Source organism: Pelophylax lessonae (assembly GCF_965119305.1).
Source record: "Pelophylax lessonae genome assembly, chromosome: 11".
In the NCBI taxonomy this organism is placed as follows: Eukaryota; Metazoa; Chordata; class Amphibia; order Anura; family Ranidae; genus Pelophylax; species Pelophylax lessonae.
The window spans coordinates 144,620,838-144,647,514 of record NC_138778.1 but is presented as its reverse complement, the minus strand read 5'-3'; the positions used below and the strand labels follow the sequence as shown (position 1 = coordinate 144,647,514).

General features: G+C 45.8%; 1 protein-coding gene across 3 annotated transcripts in view; it reads left to right on the top strand.

The window, feature by feature from the left end:
* TBC1D16 (TBC1 domain family member 16) overlaps positions 1-26,677 on the top strand; it is a 267,299-nt gene that overhangs the window by 95,766 nt on the left and 144,856 nt on the right. For all 3 annotated transcript variants that reach the window (XM_082271734.1, XM_082271733.1, XM_082271735.1), the window contains one exon: positions 18,941-19,094. In XM_082271734.1, coding sequence (XP_082127860.1) covers positions 18,941-19,094 — 154 coding nt within the window. The remainder of the gene's footprint in view (positions 1-18,940; positions 19,095-26,677) is intronic.

The following is a 26,677-nucleotide window of genomic DNA, read 5'->3' as shown; positions in this document are numbered from 1 at the left end:
ATGTATATGAGAAGTGACATAAGTGAGGCACGTGGTTAAAGACTGTCCCAAAGTTGAACAAAATATTGTCAGATCAGAATACGTTTCAATTGACCTCCGAGCAATAGGGGATCTTGGAATAATAGCACCTAAAGTTTATTCTAGCAATGAATACAGTGTTATTTCTAAAGACCTGGGATTCCATCAGGTAGACCGCCTTTCCTATGACTCTCACAGGTGACAAAGAATCATTAGGTAAAATCTAAGGATGTGTAGGCATCTCTTGCATCTGTGTTCACAAGTCTACCATAAGGCCCCTTTAACATTGGCTTTACTATCAGATTCGCCTGTATATATAGGGTCATGGGTTGCGATTTAAAGTGTGACTTTGCTGCAACTTTGATCCAAGTTTATACTCTCTGGATCAAAGTTGCATCAAAAGTTGCATCTAAGTAGTGCAGGCACCTTTTCAAAGTGGCATACAGTAGGTACAATGGCACATTTATGGTGGGACTTCCCAAAAATTAAAAAGTACTGGAAGGAAATCCTGGGCCTAATTAAAAAAAATCACGAAAATAAAAATCCCGGAAGATCCTTGGCATTGCCTATTTCACGGTATTAAAAATTCCATTAGGCAATATAAAGCAACATTAATACCCCACCTGATTAATGCAGCTAAAGGATTAATCCCGTTATTTTGGTAAAAGGAAGAGGCACCGACCACGGGGGACTGGGTACAAAGAGTGGAGAGAGTAAGAACATTGGAATACATGAGAGATTGGGGAGAAGACGATACAGAGGAATGGGGTGATATATGGGAAAACTGTAGAGAGTTTAAGACAACGAGAGAATATACTAAATGGAGTGGAGAAAAAGAGAAAGACAACTAGAATAGATAAGGGGGTGACACTATTTGGATTTCACAAAAGTCACTTTGATCCATTTTTGAAATAATCACCATCAGTCACTTTATTTTTATGGTACACATGGACTTTATTTATTGTGAAGATATAATATCTTTTTTACAGAGTGTGAAGCACCTGTTTGCACAAAGACTTTATTTATGTATTTATATCGATTGTATTTACTCATGGATTCTTCTTTAAGAGCCGGTTCACACTTGTGCGGCTTGCGAGATCGCATGTAATTCGGAGCGCACTGCTCCTTCATTACATGCGATCTCATGTGCGGATGCGAGTTCAGCCATACACTTTGTATGGCTGAATTCGCAGCGCATCCGCAGCAAACTCGCACAGGAGGCATTTTTTGAGCCGCCTCAGAATCGGATCGCATAGTGGTTCACACTTGTGCGATCCGATTCTGTGCGTACTTGCAGATCGCACTGCGATATGCGATCCAACTGGGGGTGTCATTAACTTTTAATTGACACCCCCAGCGTATCGCATATGGCAATGTGAACTGCCAGATGTGCGGATGCGATGCGGGAACAGGCTGCGGATTCACAGCGTTCCCGCATCGCATAAGTGTGAACCGGGGCTTAAGGTTTATTGAGCATTTCACATTTGTGAATTTTATAAATATTTAATCACATCTATTTTCATCTGGCACTTGAGTACATCTTATTGGGACACACCTATATCTCACCGCTCTTTCACTTATCTAGTGGTGTGATTGTTACACCCTGCACCTGAAAAAAATTTTTTTCAGTTTCTCACTGTGAAATTATTGATTTCTACTTGCAATATTTTAGTTGTATGGATGTTTTCTATATAATTGCAACATTTGTCACTTGATGCGTTTTTCTATCCACTTGGGATTTGATGCGTTTTTCTATCCACTTACATTGGGATTTGATGCATTTTTTACACATCATACTTAGCTACTAGTACTGGTCATTTGCTGCGTTTTTTTTTTTACCATTGGGATTTGATGCGTTTTTTGCACAATGTTTTGTATGATTTATTCTATCAGTCTTTAGTTTCACATTCACTTTAGCACTTTAAGAAACTAGCGCCGATTCACAATATATACCTTGTTATACTGTATATGTGCCCCTCCCCCCAGCACAGCTATACTGTATATGTGCCCCTCCCCCAGCACAGCTATACTGTATATGTGCCCCTCCCCCCAGCACAGCTATACTGTATATGTGCCCCTCCCCCCAGCACAGCTATACTGTATATGTGCCCCTCCCCCCAGCACAGCTATACTGTATATGTGCCCCTCCCCCAGCACAGCTATACTGTATATGCGCCCCTCCCCCCCAGCACAGCTATACTGTATATGTGCCCCTCCCCCCAGCACAGCTATACTGTATATGTACCCCTCCCCCCAGCATAGCTATACTGTATATGTGCCCCTCCCCCCAGCATAGCTATACTGTATATGTGCCCCTCCCCCCAGCACAGCTATACTGTATATGTATGTGCCCTCCCCCCAGCACAGCTATACTGTATATGTGCCCCTCCCCCAGCACAGCCATACTGTATATGTGCCCCTTCCCCAGCACAGCTATACTGTATATGTGCCCCTCCCCCTAGCACAACTATACTGTATATGTGCCCCTCCCCCAGCACAGCTTTACTGTATATGTGCCGCTCCCCCCCTAGCACAACTATACTGTATATGTGCCCCTCCCCCAGCACAGCTTTACTGTATATGTGCCCCTCCCCCCAGCACAGCTATACTGTATATGTGCCCCTCCCCCAGCACAGCTTTACTGTATATGTGCCGCTCCCCCTAGCACAACTATACTGTATATGTGCACCTCCCCCTAGCACAACTATACTGTATATGCGCCCCTCCCCCCCAGCATAGCTATACTGTATATGTGCCCCTCCCCCCAGCACAGCTATACTGTATATGTACCCCTCCCCCCAGCATAGCTATACTGTATATGTGCCCCTCCCCCCAGCATAGCTATACTGTATATGTGCCCCTCCCCCCAGCACAGCTATACTGTATATGTATGTGCCCTCCCCCCAGCACAGCTATACTGTATATGTGCCCCTCCCCCAGCACAGCCATACTGTATATGTGCCCCTTCCCCAGCACAGCTATACTGTATATGTGCCCCTCCCCCTAGCACAACTATACTGTATATGTGCCCCTCCCCCAGCACAGCTTTACTGTATATGTGCCGCTCCCCCCCTAGCACAACTATACTGTATATGTGCCCCTCCCCCAGCACAGCTTTACTGTATATGTGCACCTCCCCCTAGCACAACTATACTGTATATGTGCACCTCCCCCAGCACAGCTTTACTGTATATGTGCCGCTCCCCCTAGCACAACTATACTGTATATGTGCCGCTCCCCCTAGCACAACTATACTGTATATGTGCCGCTCCCCCTAGCACAACTATACTGTATATGTGCCGCTCCCCCTAGCACAACTATACTGTATATGTGCCCCTCCCCCAGCACAGCTTTACTGTATATGTGCCGCTCCCCCTAGCACAACTATACTGTATATGTGCACCTCCCCCTCAGCACAGCTATACTGTATATGTGCCCCTCCCCTAGCACAACTATACTGTATATGTGCCCCTCCCCCAGCACAGCTTTACTGTATATGTGCCGCTCCCCCTAGCACAACTATACTGTATATGTGCACCTCCCCCTCAGCACAGCTATACTGTATATGTGCCCCTCCCCTAGCACAACTATACTGTATATGTGCCCCTCCCCCCAGCACAGCTTTACTGTATATGTGCCGCTCCCCCTAGCACAACTATACTGTATATGTGCCCCTCCCCCAGCACAGCTTTACTGTATATGTGCCGCTCCCCCTAGCACAACTATACTGTATATGTGCACCTCCCCCTCAGCACAGCTATACTGTATATGTGCCCCTCCCCTAGCACAACTATACTGTATATGTGCCCCTCCCCCTCAGCACAGCTTTACTGTATATGTGCCCCCCTTAGCACAGCCATACTGTATATGTGCCCCTCCAACACAGCTATACTGTATATGTGCCCCTCCCCCAACACAGCTATACTGTATATGTGCCCCTCCCCCAGCACAGCTATACTGTATATGTGCCCCCCCAGCACAGCTATACTGTATATGTGCCCCTCCCCCAGCACAGCTATACTGTATATGTGCCCCTCCTCACCCGCCAGCACAGCTATACTGTGTATGTGCCCCTCCCCCCATTACAGCTATACTGTATATGTTCCCCTCCCCCCCAGCACGGCTATACTGTATATGTGCACCTCCCCCCAGCACAGCTATACTGTATATGTGCCCCTCACCCGCCAGCACAGCTATACTGTGTATGTGCCCCCCCAGCACAGCTATACTGTATATTTGCCCCTCCCCCAGCACAGCTATACTGTATATGTGCCCCTCCCACCCCAGCACGGCTATACTGTATATGTGCCCCTCCCCCCAGCACAGCTATACTGTATATGTGCCCCTCCCACCCCAGCACGGCTATACTGTATATGTGCCCCTCCCCCCAGCCCAGCTATACTGTATATGTGCCCCTCCCCCCAGCACAGCTATACTGTATATGTGCACCTCCCCCCAGCACAGCTACAGTGGGGATCGAAAGTTTGGGCACCCCAGGTAAAAATTTGTATTAATGTGCATAAAGAAGCCAAGGAAAGATGGAAAAATCTCCAAAAGGCATCAAATTACAGATTAGACATTCTTATAATATGTCAACAAAAGTTAGATTTTATTTCCATCATTGACACTTTCAAAATTACAGAAAACAAAAAAATGGCATCTGCAAAAGTTTGGGCACCCTGCAGAATTTATTGCATGCATTGCCCCCTTTGCAAGGCTGAGACCTGCCAGTGTCATGGATTGTTCTCAATCATCATCTGGGAAGACCAGGTGATGTCAATCTCAAAGGTTTTAAATGCCCAGACTCATCTGACCTTACCCCAACAATCAGCACCATGGGATCTTCTAAGCAGTTGTCTAGAAAACTGAAACTGAAAATAGTTGACGCTCACAAAGCTGGAGAAGGCTACAAGAAGATAGCAAAGCGTTTTCAGATGTCAATATCCTCTGTTCGGAATGTAATTAAGAAATGGCAGTCATCAGGAACAGTGAAAGTTAAAGCAAGATCTGGAAGACCAAGAAAAATATCAGACAGGACAGCTTGCTGGATTGTGAGAAAAACAATTCAAAACCCACGTTTGACTGCACGATCCCTCCAGAAAGATCTGGCAGACACTGGAGTTGTGGTACACTATTCCACTATAAAGAGATACTTGTACAAATATGGTCTTCATGGAAGAGTCATCAGAAGAAAACCTCTTCTACATCCTCACCACAAAAATCAGCGTTTGAACTTTGCAAATGAACATATAGACAAGCCTGATGCATTTTGGAAACAAGTTCTGTGGACCGATGAGGTTAAAATTTAACTTTTTGGCCGGAATGAGCAAAGGTACGTTTGGAGAAGAAGGGGCACAGAATTTAATGAAAAGAACCTCTGTACAACTGTTAAGCATGGGGGTGGATCAATCATGCTTTGGGGTTGTATTGCAGCCAGTGGCACAGGGAACATCTCACGAGTAGAAGGAAAAATGGATTCAATAAAATTTCAGCAAATTTTGGATGGTAACTTGATGCCATCTGTGAAAAAGCTGAAGTTAAAGAGAGGATGGCTTCTACAAATGGATAATGATCCTAAACACACCTCAAAATCCACGGGGGATTACATCAAGAGGTGTAAACTAAAGGTTTTGCCATGGCCTTCACAATCTCCTGTCCTCAACATAATTGAAAATCTATGGATAGACCTTAAAAGAGCAGTGCCTGACAGACAGCCCAGAAATCTCAAAGAACTGGAAGACTTTTGTAAGGTGGAATGGGCAAAGATACCTCAAACAAGAATTGAAAGACTCTTGTCTGGCTACAAAAAGCGTTTACAAGCTGTGATACTTGCCAAAGGGGGCAGTACAAGATATTAACTCTGCAGGGTGCCCAAACTTTTGCAGACACCATTTTTTTTGTTTTCTGTGTAATTTTGAAGTGTAAATGATGAAAATAAAATCTAACTATTGTTGACATATTATTAGAATGTCTAATCTGTAATTTGATGCCTTTTGGCGATTTTTCCATCTTTCCTTGGCTTCTTTATGCACATTAATACAAATTTTTACCTGGGGTGCCCAAACTTTCGATCCCCACTATATACTGTATATGTCCCCCTCCCCCATAGCACTGCTGATCTGTCCCTGCCTGTCTCATAGAAGATCTGCCTGCTTTGTTTACATAAGCAGGCGGGTCTACTCTATATTTCCTGGACGATCGTGGGAGGAAGACGGCAATCGTTTAGACACAGTGGGAGCGTGGCTCCGGCGGCGCGGCGCCGAAACCACATGCACTCCGGTCACGTAGTACTACGTGACTGGACACAGCTGAGCCACTCTGCCGCAGTAATATTACTGTGGGCGGTCGGCAAACGGTTAGGGTAGGGGCCTGGGGCTGCAGCTCCAATAGCCCCTACATATTTTAAAAGGTGTTTATTTAAAGTTTTGCATAACAGTAACAAAAAGAAAACACAGGGGCAAACAGCGCCCATAATACAAGTGCAAGGCAAGCATGTAAATTACACAAGGGTATCGGAAGACATCTTAACCTAACACCACAGGGGGGGGGGGGAAACAGAGAGGGACCGTACGGCCCAAATCAAGGGGGGGGAAGGGGGAAAAAATGGGGAGCGTACCACAGAGTATCAGGAGGACAAAGCAACTGTGAGGCTATGCCCCCAGCCGGTCATCACAGTAATGGGGGGGGGGGGGGGGAGAAAAGGACACGCCAACAAGACTTTCCACACCATACACACCAACACAACCTCAGTCACACACCTTCCCCTACCTCCAGGTACCCACCCCCCAAAAAAAGGGGGGGGGGTATAGAACATACTTCCTATGCAATAAAAATATATAAACCGCATAACATCCGGGGCTACTCAGATTCAGTCGACGGGTAAACTGGAGGGCAGAGGGGCATCTGCCCAATACGAGTCTTCCACATCAAGCCAAGGTTGCCAGACATTAGTGAACTTTTTAGGACACCCTCTACTCTTATAAATTATCTTATACAGCGGAACATCACTGCGCACCAAAGCATAGAACTCCTGCATGGTAGGCGGTTCAGCCCTCTTCCAATGTAACAAAATAAGTTTCCTGGCATAGAACAATAGGATGCGGAGTAGGATCCTAGGGCGTACACGGTGTATAATGTCATTCAACACACCCAGCAGGCCTACCTCAGGAGTAAGAGGGACCGACAGGTGCAGTTTATCAGTAAAAAAGGCAAAAATAGATGTCCAGTATCCGTTAACATGGGGACAGGACCAGAACATGTGAAGCAAGTCCGCAGCAGGACAGCCGCACCTAGGGCAAGCGGCTCCCGGGGCTACCCCCATACGGACCAACCTCTGAGGTGTATAATTAAGATGATGGATAAACTTAAACTGTATTAACCTATGGTTTGAGCTAATAAGATCCTGGAAGCAAACCTCCGTGGCCTCCTCCCATGTCTCCTTCGTCAGGTCAGGCAAGAGTGCGACCCACCGGCCCATGGCCGTTTTAAACGGGTCAGCACCCGCCGCCTGCAGCCTCATATAAAACGTAGTGACCATTTTATTTATCCCTTGAATAGACAATAACAGCTCCATCGGGGATTCCCCGAGCTCCAGGGTCAGTCCAGCAAACTGCGCACGGGCGGCGTGGCGTAATAACAGGTATTTAAAGAACAATAGCCCCTACATTAATCCTGCTTTGCAAATTAGGACGTTTAGAGGCAGGAAAAATATACCCCTCTGGTTTTCATTTTTGAGAGGAGTTTTCAGGTTGAAAGAAAAAATGCTAAAAGCTCCTAAATGCTCTGTATGAGCTTTTTTTTCTGCCAAGGGAACTGGCAGTGTGCATGGACCCTATTCTGTTTCGGTTACAGGCTGAAAATAAAGGGTGACTGGAAAATAGGAAATGACCCCTGTACTTTGTGTCATTTTATTACCTTTTTGTTTGGCTAGCGGCTCATCACACCGTTCTGTAGGACAGAGGTAAGCAGTTTTTACTTCCAGAAGAAGCAAAGTAATGTGTACACTACCTAGGGGCATGTAAGGTCAGTGAGCTATTGGTATAAAGTATAGTAGCTTTGAGTGCTAGCCTACCCACTCCCCTGACTCATCACACTAACCCAGAGATAGTAGTCAGCAGAATATCTATGTATCATTATTGGTGATAACAGTATTACCGCAGGCATGGAGAGAGAGAGCTTCCACCTTCCATGTTTTATGTCCACTAATGAGTTTTTAAGAAGAATAGTCCTGGTAGGGGCTATCTACAGAGCTTGCTAAATATAAATAAATGTGCAAAGAATATATGCAAATGTGATCCCAGTATTTTCATAAAACTGTATGTGTAAAATGAATCATATATACTATATCAAAAATGTGACATAAAAAGCATAAAAACATTTGTAAATATTAAAGTTCATCTTGTGATATAAATAAATACGTGGAAGTGAAAAAAAGGTCCAATTGTTGGTCGTTGTTCCTTGCTTCAGGAAACTGGATAATATAGTGAAGGTGCTCAGTGATATTAATCAACAGTTTTTAGTGACTTGTTGTTATAAAGTGCAAGTGCTGTTTTCCTTCTTAACGTGATGTGATTTAAGAATGGGTGACTTATCAGATGTAATGGGTCTCATATACCATACGATATTGAGACCAATCACGCTTGTCGGTAGGTCCCCTAGTAGTGCCTCCTCGCTGTGCTGATGATGATTCACTCCTCACCTCCCCGCTCCATAGGACAGCATATAGTATTGTTAAAAAGGAAGATAAAAAGCTCCAGATGGTGTAATACCGTTTTTTTAAAGGGTTTGTTCCCATAAATACATATCAAGGTTTCAAGCAAGATAAGTAGCAATATTAAGCAAAAAAAGTTTTGGATTCCCGTGACTATATAGTACAGCTTAAGCAGAGTGGTGAGCGGAGGAAAATCCGGCTTGCGCTTCAAGTGTACGTCACGCTGTGCAGTCCATGTCCTGACGCGTTTCGTCACATCCGGTGATGTTTTCAAAGGGTACCCTTTGAAAACGTCACCGGATTTATGGGAATAAACCCTTTTAAAAAAACGATATTACACCATCTGGAGCTTTTTATCTTCCTTTTTAACAATACTATATGCTGTCCTATGGAGCGGGGAGGTGAGGAGTGAATAATCATCAGCACAGCGAGGAGGCACTACTAGGGGACCTACCGACAAGCGTGATTGGTCTCAATATCGTATGGTATATGAGACCCATTACATCTGATAAGTCACCCATTCTTAAATCACATCACGTTAAGAAGGAAAACAGCACTTGCACTTTATAACAACAAGTCACCAAAAACTGTTGATTAATATCACTGAGCACCTTCACTATATTATCCAGTTTCCTGAAGCAAGGAATAACGACCAACAATTGGACCTTTTTTTCACTTCCACGTATTTATTTATATCACAAGATGAACTTTAATATTTACAAATGTTTTTATGCTTTTTAGGTCACATTTTTGATATAGTATATATGATTCATTTTACACATACAGTTTTATGAAAATACTGGGATCACATTTGCATATATTGTTTGCACATTTATTTATATTTAGCAAGCGCTGTAGATAGCCCCTACCAGGACTATTCTTCTTATATACAATTTTATACTACTGCTGCTGCTATATTCACAGATTGTCACTGTAATTTTAAATTCATTTCAAATATCAAAATTCCTAGGCGAGGGGAGTACACTTATTTTAGTGCTACTTTCTATATACTAATGAGTTTTGCTCTGCATCCATAGCAAAAACGATCCCATCTTTTGTGTCCGGTGGGCAGTACTGCTGCTTGACCCATTAAAGCAAATGTGGACACCATGAATGTTCCACAACCACATGGTATTGCAGCATTTATGGGTTTAAAACAGGCAGTGAGAAAGCATCATTTTGCCTCCTCACCACCTGTTTAACGCCTCTGAAAAGCAATCTGAATGCAGATCACTTCTTAGAGACACAGCAGTTAAGCTACACATGTAAACATGGCCTAAAAGAACCCCAGGAAACCATCTCTTTCCTCTCCACAAACTACAGTTCAACGCTGTCCGTCACCATTCCAGCAAAGAAAGAGGTAATACCAGCACTTTGTATACAGGTTTCACTGACCATGTGCCTATCTCCCAAGCACCTTTTACTTTCTATCTGTACAAAGGGAGATTTTTTTTGTTTAAAGTTGCCCTTTAACCCCCTCCTTCTCAAGCCTATTCTGACACTTTGCTCCTACATGTAAAAATCAACATTTTCTCTTACGTCCTCCAACAGTCGCCACCACTTCATAATCTTCACTAATGGGGGTAATTGACCTTTGCTCCGCAGGAGTAGCTAGGCAACAAGATTTGTTAATATCAAAGCTTTTAGCATATCACACCCCTAGGGGGTGGTCCCCTCAGTCAATACCTCCCTGCTTCTAGCATTCTCAACTCAGTTTTCAATTGCCTAGCTTAGGAGTAGCTGGCTGATCCTGTGCTGGGGCTTTCAGTCTCAGTCTTCTATCCTCTTTTTGATTTTATTTTGAGTATTTTTCTCTTTCTTTTACTTAGCTGTTCTTTTCTCAGCATTAGTTTAGTTTCTTCGGATGAAGATGATCATGCGGAGCTGGGTCTCTGACTGGCCACCCTGGATCCCAGGGCTCAGGGCCAGGGGTTCCCCAGCCTGCCATCGAGCTTTCAGCTCAGGTTTCCCTGGCATATTGAATGACCCATCCCTGTTCGCTGCAGGGATGCTGCCTGTGAGGTGGCTACCTCACCGGACGCCATTTGCGGTTTCGCACCACAGTTCCACTGCGTCCTGGCTGCGACACTCCCTGTCCTCATTACAGCGTTTTGGTCGCTGGAGCAGGCTCCCCACGCCATCCGGAATGGTAAGTGCACTTCTATGTGGGGACCTGTCTGTTTTGGGTGTCGGTCTGTGACTGTGTGACCCGCATGTCTGTGTAAGTGCTGAGCTCCCTGTCAGATTCCTGTGTGGAATAGCTGCCTTTCTGTGGGCTGCGGGGGGGGGGGGGCTCTCCCACTCTGCTGTGTGAGATGTATGGGGCAGACTGGGCTCAGACATGCTGTGCGGCGACCGCTAATGCGGCCCGCCATTTTTTTCGGCAAACCATGGTGACCGGCCCTGTGTGGTACAGCGCGGTGTTTTGGCGCCGATCGCCGCCATTTTGGCGGCGATCGCTCATACAGCCACATGTCTTCGCCATTTTCTCATTGCCTACAATGCCTCAGCCGAGCGCCCATGTTTGTGAAGCCTGCATAGGCTTTATAGGGCTGTCAGTCATTGCATCACTTCCTTTTGCTCTGGAACAGCGATCCGTGGCAGCAGCCTGTGTGGTCTCTCCAGGTTTTTACCTTCCTTATCCTGTAATTCCTTGCTCAGTGTTTCTTATCCCTGTGGGGGTCGGTACATCCAGTAGTGTGCGGTGGGCTGCGCTCGCCGCGGTCTTAAAGGGGCAGTCCTTCATTTCCATTATTACTGGGGCATGGATTCTCAGGATTGCAAGTTTCCTCCCACCTTGGTGGGGGGTCAAGGGGCTGCTGCATCCCCCGAGGGGGCTGATCTGGCTGCTATTGTGGCGAACCTGGCTTCTCAGGTGCAGATGCTTATGGCTGATCGATCCGCAAAACGGCCCAGATTGTCTATTTCCTCTGATTCAGAGGGCGATGGGGCTGCTATGGCTGGGGTGCCCTTCTCAGGGTCTCGTTCATCTCTGGACCTTGTGGGGTCTGAGGGGGAGGCTGAGGTAGAAGGAGTTGATACTTCTCCCCCTGGCTCGCCTGAAGAGCTTGCACTCATGGATGAGTTGATTACTTCTATCAAGGAAACATTGCGGCTGCAGGATGAACCAAGTCCTCCTGCTTTGATGTCCTCTTATGGGACGCAAAGGAAACGCAAAACAGCGCAGGTTTTTCCCTGCCCTGCGGAATTTCAACGCGCTGTTGATGAGCAATGGCGCAATTTAAAGAAGCCCTTTACTGTGCCAAGTAAGTTCAAGCTACGTTATCCATTTACACCCACCACTGATGAGCGTTGGTGTGTGCCGCCTCAGGTGGATCACGCGGTGGCAGTTTTGAATAAATCTACTGCGATCCCTGCTGAGGATACCCCGGTGTTCCGGGACCCTACGGACAGGAGATTGGAGTCTCTTGCCCGTCATGCTTATACGGTTGCTGGTTCTATGCTGAAGCCTATTTTTGCTTCCATTATGGCAGCTCAGGCTATTGCGGATTGGACGCAGGTGCTCAGGCGCACCCTGGTGGCTGACTCTGCTCCGCCGACAACGTTGGCTATGGTGGATCAAATTCACCAGGGTGTCATGTATTTGTGTGATGCAGACTTGGATTTAGTCCCTTTGGCTGCACGCCTTTCAAGTGTAGCGGTGTTGAACCGTCGCCTGATATGGCTGAAATGTTGGTCGGTTGACCAATCATCTCGCAAGACTTTAGCTAATTTACCCTACGCGGGATCTCGCCTTTTTGGCGAGTCTTTGGATACTCTGATAAAGGGAATTTCCGGGGGTAAGAGCACTCTCTTACCCCACTCTCAGAAGAATAAGTCTGTTCGCGGTAAGAAGAATACCTCGTTTAGGCCCTCTCAGGGGTCCTTTCGTGCCTTTCGGTCGCAATACAAGGGCAAGCCCTTCAAGGGCCAAGGCCCCCAGAAGAAGCCGTGGGCAGGTAAGCAGAAGTCCGGCCAGTCCGGGTCCGCTGCCCATGCCAATTCGGCCTGAAGGGGCGCCCTCACCCGGTTCTGGGGTGGGGGGACGTTTGCTCGGTTTTCTTCAACTCTGGCTGGCCCGCATTCGGGACAGGTGGGTTCAGGAAATCGTTCGATCTGGATACAAGATCGAGTTTCTCTCTCGGCCGGCGAGCAGATTTTTCCCCTCAAATCTTCAGCTGTCTCCGGAGCATTTGCAGGATCTGCACCTGGCGGTGCGGGACCTGCGGGCCCAGGGAGTGGTGGTTCCGGTGCCTTATCGGGACAGATTTCGGGGGTTCTACTCCAATCTGTTCACTGTGCCCAGAAAGGAGGGCAAGGTACGTCCGATTTTGGACTTAAAAGCTCTGAACCGCTTTGTGCGGGTTCGCAAGTTCCACATGGAATCCCTGCGTTCGGTGGTGGCTGCCCTGGTTCCGGGGGAATTCATGGCCTCCATCGACTTGAAGGATGCGTACCTTCACATCCCCATTTTCGAGGGTCACCAGAGGTACCTTCGATTCGCCATTGCGGAGGATCATTACCAATTCGTGGCGTTACCCTTTGGTCTTGCTTCGGCTCCGCGGGTTTTCACCAAGGTGCTTGCGCCGGTCCTGGCTTTATTGAGAGCCCAGGGCATTTCTGTCCTGGGGTATCTGGACGATATCTTGATTCGGTCTGCGACCAGTCAGGGCCTGGTGAACGACCTGTCCATCACGATGCGGACTCTGCAGGAGTTCGGTTGGACGATAAATTTTCCAAAATCAACGCTGTGTCCGTCGGTTCTTCTTCCCTATCTGGGGATGATCCTGGACTCTGTTCAAGCGAAGGTCTTCCTGCCGGAAGACAAGCTCCGGACACTTCAGGACGAAGTCAGGTCCCTCAGGGACACTCAGTGTTCCAGTTTCACACGCGGGGTCTTCAGGCGGAGATCCTGGCCAAGTGGGACGGGCATCCGCAATCTCTGGATCTGCGGATTTCTTGAGCCGCCTCACCCGAAGGGGTCTTTTGTGGTGGCTCCAGTCCCCGGCGGTGTCGGGGAGCAAGTCCTTTCGTCCTTTGTCGTGGACGGTGATCACCACGGATGCCAGCCTGTCGGCCTGGGGTGGTGTTCTGGGCGTTCTGTCTGCCCAGGGAACTTGGTCGGAGGAGGAATCCTCCCTTCCGATCAACATTCTGGAATTGCGAGCGATAAATCTCTGCCTTCTACTTTGGTCGGAACGGCTTCAGGGCCGTCCGGTTCGGGTGCAGACGGACAATGCCACAGCGGTGGCCTACATCAACCACCAAGGGGGCACCAGGAGTGCCCGAGCGGTTCGGGAAGTAGCCGACATTCTGTCTTGGGCCGAGACGCACGTCCCGGCGATATCTGCAGTTCACATTCTGGGGGTGGAGAACTGGCAGGCGGATTATCTGAGTCGCCAGGCCCTGGACCAAGGGGAATGGTCCCTTCACCCGGATGTCTTCCAGATGTTGTGCGCGAAGTGGGGTTCCCAGATGTGGATCTGTTCGCGTCTTGTCTAAACAACAAGGTGGAAAGGTTTGTGGCAAGGACGCGCGATCCTCGGGCAGACGCCTCAGACGCGTTAGTGGCGCCCTGGCATCAGTATCGTCTGATGTATGCCTTTCCACCGATTCAGCTGCTGTCCAGGCTCCTTCGCAGGTTGGCCTCGGAACCGCACACGGTGATTCTGGTGGCGCCAGACTGGCCTCGCCGGTCTTGGTACGCAGACCTCGTGAATCTGGCGGTCGACGCTCCGTGGCGTCTGCCACTTCGAGAAGATCTCCTGTCTCAAGGACCGATATTCCATCCTGCTTTACAGTCGCTGGCTTTAACGGCCTGGCTGTTGAAAGCCAGGTCCTGAAGGATAGGGGTCTCTCCCCTGAGGTCATTCCCACTTTGATCAAGGCTAGAAAAGCCTCTTCGGGGAAGATTTACTACCGTACTTGGAAAGCGTATTTTGCCTGGTGTGAGTCCAGGGGGTATTCCCCTCGCCCATATTCGGTGTCGAGGGTGTTGGCTTTCCTTCAAACGGGCGTGGACCAGCGTTTGGCGTTGGCCACGATTAAGGGTCAGATTTCTGCGCTGGCCGTTCTCTTTCAACGCCCTGTGGCGTCTAATTCTTTGGTTAGCACCTTTGTTCAAGGGGTGCGACACTTGGCCCCTCCTCTGAGGGACCCTTTACCTCCATGGGACTTGAACCTTGTTCTGTCCGTGTTACAGCATGCTCCCTTTGAGAAGATCAGGGAGATCTCGTTGTCCCTGTTGTCCAAGAAGGTTGCCTTTTTGGTGGCAATCACTTTGGCTCGCAAGGTGTCGGAGCTGGCGGCCTTGCCCTGCAGCTCTCCGTACTTGGTGATTCGCTTGGATAAGGTGGTCTTACGACCTAATCCTTCTTTTCTTCCGAAGAGGATCTCGGAATTTCACCTCAATGAGGACATTGTCTTGCCTTCTCTTTGCACGAAGCCTAAGCATCCAAAGGAGGTGGCCTTGCATTCCTTGGATGTTGTTCGGGCGATCAGGGTTTACCTGTCATCGACGAAATCCTTTCGCAAGTCGGATTCTCTATTTGTCCTTCCAGAGGGTCCTCGGAAGGGCATGGCGGCGTCGGCTGCGACCATCGCCAAATGGATCAGACAGACCATTGTGCAAGCCTATGCTTTGAAGGGGAAGGTTCCTCCTTTCTCTGTGAAGGCGCACTCTACCAGATCTCTGAGTACGTCTTGGGCCTATCGTCATCAGGCTTCTGTGGCCCAGGTGTGTAAGGCGGCAACTTGGTCGTCCGTTCACACTTTCTCAAAATTTTACAAAGTGGATGTTCAGGCATCGGCAGATGCTTCCTTTGGCCGTAAAGTTCTTAGTGCGGCAGTGCCTTAGGGTCCCTTGTTTGGGTCCTTGGCTGTTGGGGTGTTTTACCCCTGGGTTACTTGTTCTTTCCTGGGTTGTTGCTCCTGTTGAGCACGTTTTCCTGTTGCCCTGTTGGTTCTCTTACTTTGGTAAGGTTCCTTTCTCTGATGTGGGTACTGCGTTGCTTTAGGCGCGGCTGCGTTTTTCCCACCCCTCATGTCTACACTGCTCTGGGACGTCCCCATTAGTGAAGATTATGAAGTGGCGGTAACTGTCGGAGGATGTAAGAGAAAACTGAATTTTTGTAAAATCTTACCGTAAAATTCCTTTCTCTGAGTCCTCCCACAGTAGCCGCCCCGCCCCTCTTTTGGGGTTTGTTTATGTACTCTACTGCTATGCTACTGAAACTGAGTTGAGAATGCTGGAAGCAGGGAGGTATTGACTGAGGGGACCACCCCCTAGGGGTGTGATATGCTAAAAGCTTTGATATTAACAAATCTTGTTGCCTAGCTACTCCTGCGGAGCAAAGGTCAATTACCCCCATTAGTGAAGATTATGAAGTGGCGGCGACTGTCGGAGGACTCAGAGAAAGGAATTTTATGGTAAGATTTTACAAAAATTCAGTTTTCTCTTACATCCTCCGACAGATGTTTTGCTAGAAAATTACATTATACATTTTTTTATATGGATTTTTTTTTTTAGCAGGGACCCTATAGAACAAAATGGTGTGTGTTGCAATGTTTTATGTTACACGGTATTTGCGCAGCGGTTTGTCAAACACAATTTTTTTGGCAAAAAAAAACCCACATTCCTGAATAAAAAAAAAAAAAACAGTAAAATTAGCCCAATTTTTTTTGTATAATGTGAAAGATGATGTTACGTTTCGTAAATAGATACCTGACATGTCGCGCTTTAATATTGCGTCTGCCCATGGAATAGCGGCAAACTACAGTGCTTAAAAATCTCCATAGGCGACATTTTAAACGCCTTTACAGATCACCAGTTTAGAGTGGCACAGGAGGTCTGGTGCTAGAATTATTGCTCTTGCTCTGACATTCGCGACAATACTTCACATGTGTGGTGCGATCATCATTTACATATGCGTGCGGGAGTAATGTATGCGTTCGCATTTGCGTGTAAGCACGGTGGGACAGGGGTGCTTTAAATAGTTTTTTAAATTTATATTATTTTATACAAATTTTTTTTTGGTACAAACTTTATTGCTATCACAAGGCTTGAACAACATCCCTTGTGATAGCATGGGCCATGACAGGTCCTCTTTATGGAGACATTTGGGGTCTATTTGAAAAAAAATCTCTTCTGGCCACCCCATGCAGCTGATCGGACCGAGATCCGTCCAATCGGCTACTTCTCTGGCTGCTGGTGGCCAGGTAGAGAAAGGGGCAGAACCGGAAGTGACAAATACTCATCGCTCCCGGTTTCCAGGGTTTCAGAGAGAGGGGAACAAGGTCTGTTCCTTTCTTTGTCCCAGACAGCCATCGCCGGTGGCCGCATCACTCCCGGCCTCCGTGATGGGACCCGGGAGAGGCGGAGGGGAGTGGGACCCCATTCCGCCACCCGCAGAAGTGATAGAGTGGCTAATAAGCCACTCAGATTACTTCTTCTTTGTAGAGAATCGCCACCTGAAATTAATGGTACCGGGATGATGACTGTAGGTGCCGGCATCATCCCGGTATAACCACTGAAACCATTGCGGTACAACCACTGAAACCATTGCGGTATAACCACTAAAACCATTGCGGTACAACCACTGAAACCATTGCGGTATACCCACTGAAACCATTGCGGTATACCCACTGAAACCATTGCGGTACAACCACTGAAACCATTGCGGTACAACCACTGAAACCATTGCGGTACAACCACTGAAACCATTGCGGTACAACCACTGAAACCATTGCGGTACAACCACTGAAACCATTGCGGTATAACCACTGAAACCATTGCGGTATAACCACTGAAACCATTGCGGTATAACCACTGAAACCATTGCGGTATAACCACTGAAACCATTGCGGTATAACCACTGAAACCATTGCGGTATAACCACTGAAACCATTGCGGTATAACCAGTGAAACCATTGCGGTATAACCAGTGAAACCATTGCGGTATAACCAGTGAAACCATCGTGGTATAACCAGTGAAACCCTCGCGGTATAACCACTGAAACCCTCGCGGTATAACCACTGAAACCCTCGCGGTATAACCACTGAAACCCTCGCGGTATAACCACTGAAACCCTCGCGGTATAACCACTGAAACCCTCGCGGTATAACCACTGAAACCCTCGCGGTATAACCAGTGAAACCCTCGCGGTATAACCAGTGAAACCCTCGCGGTATAACCAGTGAAACCCTCGCGGTAAAACCAGTGAAAACCCTCGCGGTATAACCACTGAAACCATTGCGGTATAACCAGTGAAACCCTTGCGGTATAACCACTGAAACCCTTGCGGTATAACCACTGAAACCCTTGCGGTATAACCACTGAAACCCTCGTGGTATAACCACTGAAACCCTTGCGGTATAACCACTGAAACCCTTGCGGTATAACCACTGAAACCCTCGCGGTATAACCACTGAAACCCTTGCGGTATAACCACTGAAACCCTTGCGGTATAACCACTGAAACCCTCGCGGTATAACCACTGAAACCCTCGCGGTATAACCACTGAAACCCTCGCGGTATAACCACTGAAACCCTCGCGGTATAACCACTGAAACCCTCGCGGTATAACCAGTGAAACCATCCCGGTATAACCACTGAAACCATAGCGGTATAACCACTGAAACCCTCGCGGTATAACCATTGAAACCCTTGCGGTATAACCATTGAAACCCTCGCGGTATAACCACTGAAACCATCCCGGTATAACCACTGAAACCATTGCGGTATAACCACTGACATGGGAAGTGGTTATTAACCGCCAAGTCAGATTCCTTACCTCTTCAAAAAGAAAAGATGGGCTTTGATCCAAAACCAGCCAGCAGGATTGATCAGCAGAAAGCACTTGTTGACCTAATTGCCAATAAAAAAAAAATGTATGGCTCAGATGTTTTTCCATAAATGACCTAGACATTTCAATGTGTGCAATGAGAATATGTAAAATGCCATATACAATTGTGGTTACAATAGAACTCCAGGCAAGTCACTTTCTACAGATGAGGGAAAGATGGAACCCAGTCAGGTTTTTACTGCTATTTGTGTCTATGCTGGGGAGATTTTCCCTATCATTCTGTCTGATAACCAAACAGGAACTGAGGTGGGATCTTCACACAGGGGACACAGATGCAAATTGTCCTTCTAAATAAAGTGCTTTCATATGCTCACATACATGCATACTAAATGATTGTGTCTATTTCAGTGATGAAGCTTGTACCAGTGGACAGTTGGTGATCGCCAGCAGAGAAAGTCAGTACAAAGTTTTTCATTTCCATCATGGAGGACTGGGGAAACTATCCGAAGTGTTCCAAAAGTGGAAGTACTGCCAGGAGACACAGCTGAAGGATAAGGAGCAGGTATGAAAGAGAGGGGTCCTGAGAGGTATAAAATCTAAGTGTGGCTAAAGCCTCGTACACACGCACCGATTGTTGGCCGACCGATCGGCCGTCTTTTGTCCAGTGTTGTTGTGTTGGTTGGAATGTGCCTAGACTGCACACGAATTTTGTCGGCCAACAACAACCAACTGCAGAAGTGATGTCATGTGATGGTTTACTTTTCGTGTGTTTTTTCTTCTCTGAGCATGCCCAGTCTTGATTATCACATTTTTGTCGGACGAATTCTGTACTGACTGACGAACAATCGGCCGTTCTCTTGTTGGCCAACAAAAATTTTATAGCCTGCACACCAGATTTTGTTCGGCCGAAAGGTCGCAGTCGGTTGTCGGAAGCTTCATAATAACAAGCCTACAATCGGCCGATCGGACGTCGGCCGAAAATGTACAGCCAACAATCGGTGCGTGTGTACGGGCCTTAAGAAAGGAGGAGGTGTACTTCCAGCTCCCACATGACAAACCCTGTTGCTTGGCAGTTGGCGCTCATGTACTCAAATTTGGAGCTTACATAGGGCTTCCTCTCCATAGTTCTGGTGTCCAAATGGGTATGGTGGAAGAGCAAAACCAATTTAAAAAATGTGCAGCCTGTGGGGCTATCTTTAACACAAACTTGTCTCTTTAATTTGCATGTGCAAAGCAAAAGTTCACTTTAACCAGTTCTGGAACGGAAGGATTTGCCCCCTTAATGACCAGGCCATTTTTTTGCGATTTGGCACTGCATTACTATAATGGAAAATTGCGCGGTCGTGCGATGCTGTACCAAAATAAAATTGATCTTTTTTTCCCACAAACAGAGCTTTCTTTTGGTGGTATTTGATCACCTCTGCGATTTTTATTTTTTGCGCTATAAACAAAAAAAGAGCGACAATTCTGAAAAAATAACAATATTTTTCACATTCTGCTATATAACATCCCCCCCCCCCAAAAAAAAATGAAAATATCAAATGTTTTTATCCTTTTAGGCCAATTTGTATTCTGCTACATATTTTTTGTAAAAAAAAAAACCCCAATAAGCGTATTTTGATTGGTTTGCGCTAAAGTTATCACATCTACAAACTAGGGGAAAGATTTATGTAATTTTTATTTATTCATTTTCTACTAGTAATGGCGGTGATCTGCGATTTTTAACGGGACTGCTACATTGCGGCGGACAGATTGGACCCCTAACTGACATTTTTGACACTTTTGGGGGTACCAGTGACATTACTACAGTAATCAGTGCTATACATATGCACTGTTACTGTTTTAATGACACTGGCAGGGAAGGGGTTAACCTAGTTGGTGATCAAAGGGTTAAATGGAGGGGGGGGCATGTTTACTAACTGTGGGGGGTTGGGCTTTTGAAATGACTATAGAAACCTGTAAACCTATATAGAATGATCACATGAGCTCTGTGGTCATTTCAGAGAGAAGAGCGGTCAGCCGTTTTAACTACAGCTGCCCGTTCTTCTCTCTCAGCAGGGAGCGATCGCGGGTGGCTAGCGGCAATCATGGCCCCTGCCCCTGTGCATCGGCATCCCCATTGCCTGAGTAGGGGGCAGGAGCGCACCGGCGCGAGCTTGTCCCCCAGCACCAGGCTCGCAACCGACGTACCCCTATGTCGGTTCGCGCAGGAGGGGCTGCCTGCCGCAGTATGACTGCAGCGGGCGGTCCGTAACTGGTTAACCCCTTTTAATACTGGACACTTTCATCTCCTTCCTGACCAGGCCAATTTCAGCTTTCAACACTGTAGCACTTTGAATGACAATTGCATAGTTGTGCAACACTGTACCCATATTTATTTTTTATCAATTTTTTTTTTTTTTACACAAATAGAGCTTTCTTTTGGTGGAATTTAATCACTACTGGGTTTTTTTTTCTTGCTAAATAAACAAAAAAAGACCGAATGTTTTGAAATAAAAAAAAAAAACCAAAACGTGTTTTTCTTCAAATAAATAATCATTCTTTATAAAGTAATGCCAAACTGTTGCTACATTTTTTTTGGTGAAAATAACCCAAATCAGTGTTTATTATTTAGTCTGTAGGAAAGTTATAAAGTCCACAAACTATGCTATATACTGTATATCTGATCTTATTTCTTGAGGCCCAAAAATCTAGGACAGTACATATATAATTCCCAAATGACCCCTTTTTGGTAAGTAGACAGACCAATGTATTTATTAACCGCTTGCCAACCGCCTCACGACTATTTACTGCGGCGGTCAGCCCCTCACAGGCAAAGCGACGTAGGTCTACGTCGCTAGCCTGTGAGGCTCTAGGGAGCGAGCGCGCGCCACCGGAGGCGCGCTCCCGCTCGGTCACGGACCCCCCCCGCGCGTGTGCCCGGCAGACCCGATGTCTGCCGGGCACTCGCGATCGTCCGTTACACCGGGAGAAAGGCAGGCGGCTAATGTAAACAAAGCCACCTGTCATTCTCCCCTGTGTATGAATGGAGATCACACGGTTCTACTATGTAGGACCATTGATCTCTGTTCTTACACTAGTAGCCACAGCCAATCACAGTTAGAAACACACCCCTAGGGACACACTTAACCCCTCCCTCTCCAATAAAGTTAACTCCTTCACTGCCAGTGTCCTTTTTGCAGTAACAGTGCATATGTATAGCACTGATTACTGTAGTAATGTCACTGGTAACCCCAAAAGTGTCAAAAATGTCAGTCAAGGGTCCGATCTGTCCGCCGCAATGTCGCAGTCCCACTAAAAAAAAATCGCAGATCGCCGCCATTACTCGTTAAAGAAAAAAAACAACAAAAATCACAAAAATCTTTCCCTTTGTTAGTAAACTTTTGCGCAAACCAATCAAAATACGCGATTTTTTTTTTTTTTTTTTTTTTTTTTTACCAAACATATGTAGCATAAAACAAATTGGCCGAAAATGTAAAACATGTTTTACATTTTTTGAGGAATTTCATATAAAAAAATGTGAAAAATATTGTTTTTTTTTTTTTTTGCAAAATTGACGCTCTTTTTTTGTTTATAGCGCATGATCAAAAAATCGCACAGGTGATCAAATACCACCAAAAAAAGCTCTGTTTGTGGGAAAAAAAGGACGTCAAATTCGTTTAGGTACAGCGTTGCACAACTGCGCAATTGTCCGTTAAAGTCATGCAGTGCCGAATCGCAAAATAGGCCCTGGTCAGGAAGGGGGTAAAATCTTCGGGGCTTAAGTGGTTAAGAGGCATGGCAAGTTTTTTGAATTTGTAATTTTTTGTCAGTTTTTTGGAAAATGAAATTTAAAAAAAATATTTATTTTCTTCCCATTTTTTTTTTTTAAACATACGGTCACCAGTGTAGTACAATGTCATCATGTTTACTATTGTAGGAAGGTAGGGTGGTGGCGCTGCCTAAAATCAGAAAATGCTAAAAAATATAAATGCGATAAAATGTCAGTGGTAAAACTCAAGATATAAAAGTATTTAACATATAAAGTGACAAGTGCAGATAAATATTCAATTTAGATCTTAAATAAAACAAATATTATTAGCTATAATAGTGCAATCTTAAAGTGCATATCAAAAAAAGTGCTAGAGTGCACGTGAAATCTCCCAACTATACCACACACTGTGGTATTTAGGTGCAATAAAGTGCCAATCAAATATAAGATAAAAAATACAACGGATATATTCATAGACAGTCCAATGTCAATTAAATGTCTCTATGCTGCATGCAGTGACTACATACAATGTGAAAAAATCCCCAAAAAATACCAAAAAATAGATAGTAAGTGACAACACTCTAAAAATAGCTTTAAGGAGTGACCCCCGTGCTGGACGGTGAGGTGCTGGGTGATCCTTCTGGTAAAAAAAACTCACTCACCAGAAACACCCACCCCACACAGGGGTATAAGGCGGGTGTACAAAAGTATCCAGCGACCAGAGATTCTCGGTATCTCCCCTACTCCTGGATAAGGGCGTCCTGGAAGTGGTCTAGGAGATCCTATATGGAAGTATCCCTGGAGCAATGCCGGGTCTTACTGAACTCCTATAAGCAGGTATTGGTCCTAGATGTCCGCAGGGAATGCAGAAGACGTATCTAATGCCTGCTGAAGACGTACCTATTACGAAACGCGTACAGCGTGTCGCGTCACTTCCAGTTCCTCGCGATCGAGGCTTGGACCGCATCACGCTCCAGACACACGATTATATGCCTGTATTTTCTCCTGTTATGGGAGTACCTCTCTTTTTTTGCGTTATTAAACTACCTAGATGGTATCACACTATGTGCCTTGTCTATTTATTATTCCCTGGTACACCGCTATGAGTGATTCCCTGTGGACATCTAGGACCAATACCTGCTTATAGGAGTTCAGTAAGACCCGCCATTACTCCAGGGATACTTCCATATAGGATCTCCTAGACCACTTCCAGGACGCCCTTATCCAGGAGTAGGGGAGATACCGAGAATCTCTGGTCGCTGGATACTTTTTTACACCCGCCTTATACCCCTGTGTGGGGTGGGTGTTTCTGGTGAGTGAGTTTTTTTTACCAGAAGGATCACCCAGCACCTCACCGTCCAGCACGGGGTCACTCCTTAAAGCTATTTTTAGAGTGTTGTCACTTACTATCTATTTTTTGGTATTTTTTGGGGATTTTTTCACATTGTATGTAGTCACTGCATGCAGCATAGAGACATTTAATTGACATTGGACTGTCTATGAATATATCCGTTGTATTTTTTATCTTATATTTGATTGGCACTTTATTGCACCTAAATACCACAGTGTGTGGTATAGTTGGGAGATTTCACGTGCACTCTAGCACTTTTTTTGATATGCACTTTAAGATTGCACTATTATAGCTAATAATATTTGTTTTATTTAAGATCCAAATCGAATATTTATCTGCACTTGTCACTTTATATGTTAAATACTTTTATATCTTGAGTTTTACCACTGACATTTTATCGCATTTATATTTTTTAGCATTTTCTGATTTTAGGCAGCGCCACCACCCTACCTTCCTATTCCATTTTTAGTCTTCGGACTAATATCCAGGGAGGCTGCAGCCTATATATTTCATATTTTCTTCACATATTATATATTATATATATCACAACTTAGACCATTTTTTTATATCTCTCATTTGCACATACACCTTTGCACATATTTCTTTGTTTTACATCCAGATAGACCATTAGCGCGGAGTTTATACTTTCTATGTTTACTATTGTGGTTAGCTGTAACTGGTCACAGCTAATCACATGGTGCAGATGGGCTGTGATTGGCCCTATCACTTGTCAGCTGTCTGGACCAGAAGGTTTTACCCCCTTAATGACCAGGCCATTTTTTGCAAAACTGCACTGCTTTACTTTAACTGACAACTGTACGGTCGTGCGATGCTGTAACCAAATAAAATTGATTTTCTTTTTTCCCACAAATAGAGCTTTCTTTTGGTGGTATTTGATCACTTCTGAGGTTTTTATTTTTTGTGCTATAAACAAGGGTGACCATTTTGAAAAAAAAAAAAAAAACAATGTTTTTAACTTTCTGCTATAAAACACAGTCAATAAGCATTTTTTAAAAAATCTTATTTTCTCATCAATTTAGGCCAATATGTATTCTGCTACATATTTTTGCTAAAAAATCCCAAATTCAAGATCGTCCACGGGGCCAATTGCATGCTTTCTAGGCTTCATCTGAATCCCTCTCATCCTTCAGAATGCTGGAGATGCAGTCATGCCCCCGGTGATTTTTGTCACATTTTCTGGTCCTGTCTGGTTATTGCAGGCTTTTGGTCAGAAGTGTTGACTGTTATCACCAGGGTGTCAGTAACTAAAATACCCTCCTCAATAGAAATCTGTATCTTGGGTCTGGTTGAAAACCTAATTCCTACTGTGACAGAAAAGACTTTGGTTGGCCTCCTTTTCTATGCTAGGAAAACTATTGCAATTCACTGGAAGACGTAGGCCCCTCCCTCTACTGCCTTCTGGAGAACCTTAGTAAATAACAGCCTCCCATTAAATAAAGACACAATAGAAAAGAATAGAGGTTGCCCTGCAAAATACCACAAGGTATGGTCTAAGTGGCTAGCTGATCCTACCACGGCTACACCATAATGGGTCACATATATTGTTAGGGAAATACTGTCCTTGATTCTCCTTTACCCTACTGGGTGAGATCACCTTTGGAGTGTTTGATCTTGTTTTGTACTACTGCTACCCGATTTGGCCACACCATATTCAGTATCTCACAAAAGTGAGTACACCCCTCACATTTGTGTAAATATTTTATTTTATCTTTTCATGTGACAACACTGAAGAAATGACACTTTGCTACAATGTAAAGTAGTCAGTGTACAGCTTGTATAACAGTGTAAATTTTCTGTCCCCTCAAAATAACTCAACACACAGCCATTAATGTCTAAACCACTGGCAACAAAAGTGAGTACACCCCTAAGTGAAAATTTCCAAATTGGGCCCAATTAGCCATTTTCCCTCCCCGGGGTCATGTGACTCGTTAGTGTTACAAGGTCTCAGGTGTGAATGGGGAGCAGGTGTGTTAAATTTGGTGTTATCCCTCTCACTCTCTCATACTGGTCACTGGAGGTTCAACATGGCACCTCATAGTAAAGGACTCTCTGAGGATCTGAAAAAAGAATTGTTGCTCTACATAAAGATGGCCTAGGCTGTAAGAAGATTGCCAAAACCCTGCAACTGAGCTGCAGCACGGTGGCCAAGACCATACAGCGGTTTAACAGGACAGGTTCCACTCAGAAGAGGCCTCGCCATGGTCAACCAAAGGAGTTGAGTGCGCATGCTCAGCGTCATATCCAGAGGTTGTATTTGGGAAATAGATGTATGTGTGCTGCCAGCATTGCTGCAGAGGTTGAAGGGGTGGGGGTCAGCCTGTCAGTGCTCAGACCATACGCCACACACTGCATCAAATTGGTCTGCATGGCTGTCGTCCCAGAAGGAAGCCTCTTCTATAGATGATGCACAAGAAAGCCGCAAACAGTTTACTGAAGACAAGCAGACTAAGGACATGGATTACTGGAACCATGTCCTGTGGTCTGATGGGATCAAGATAAATGTATTTGGTTCAGATGGTGTCAAGCATGTGTGGAGGCAACCAGGTGAGAAGTACAAAGACAAGTGTCTCTTGCCTACAGTCAAGCATGGTGATTGGAGTGTCATGGTCTGGGGCTGCATGAGTGCTGCCGGCATGAGGGAGCTACAGTTCATTGAGGGAACCATGAATGCCAACATGTACTGTGACATACTGAAGCAGAGCATGATCCCCTCCCTTCAGAGACTGGGCTGCAGGGCAGTATTCCAACATGATAACGACCCCAAACACACCTCCAAGCCGACCACTGCCTTGCTAAAGAAGCTGAGGGTAAAGGTGATGGACTGGCCAAGCATGTCTCCAGACCTAAACCTTATTGAGCATCTGTGGGGCATCCTCAAATGGAAGGTGGAGGAGTGCAAGGTCTCTAACATCCACCAGCTCCGTGATGTTGTCATGGAGGAGGGGAAGAGGACTCCAGTGGTAACCTGTGAAGCTCTGGAGAACTCCACGCCCAAGAGAGTTAAGGCAGTGTTGGAAAATAA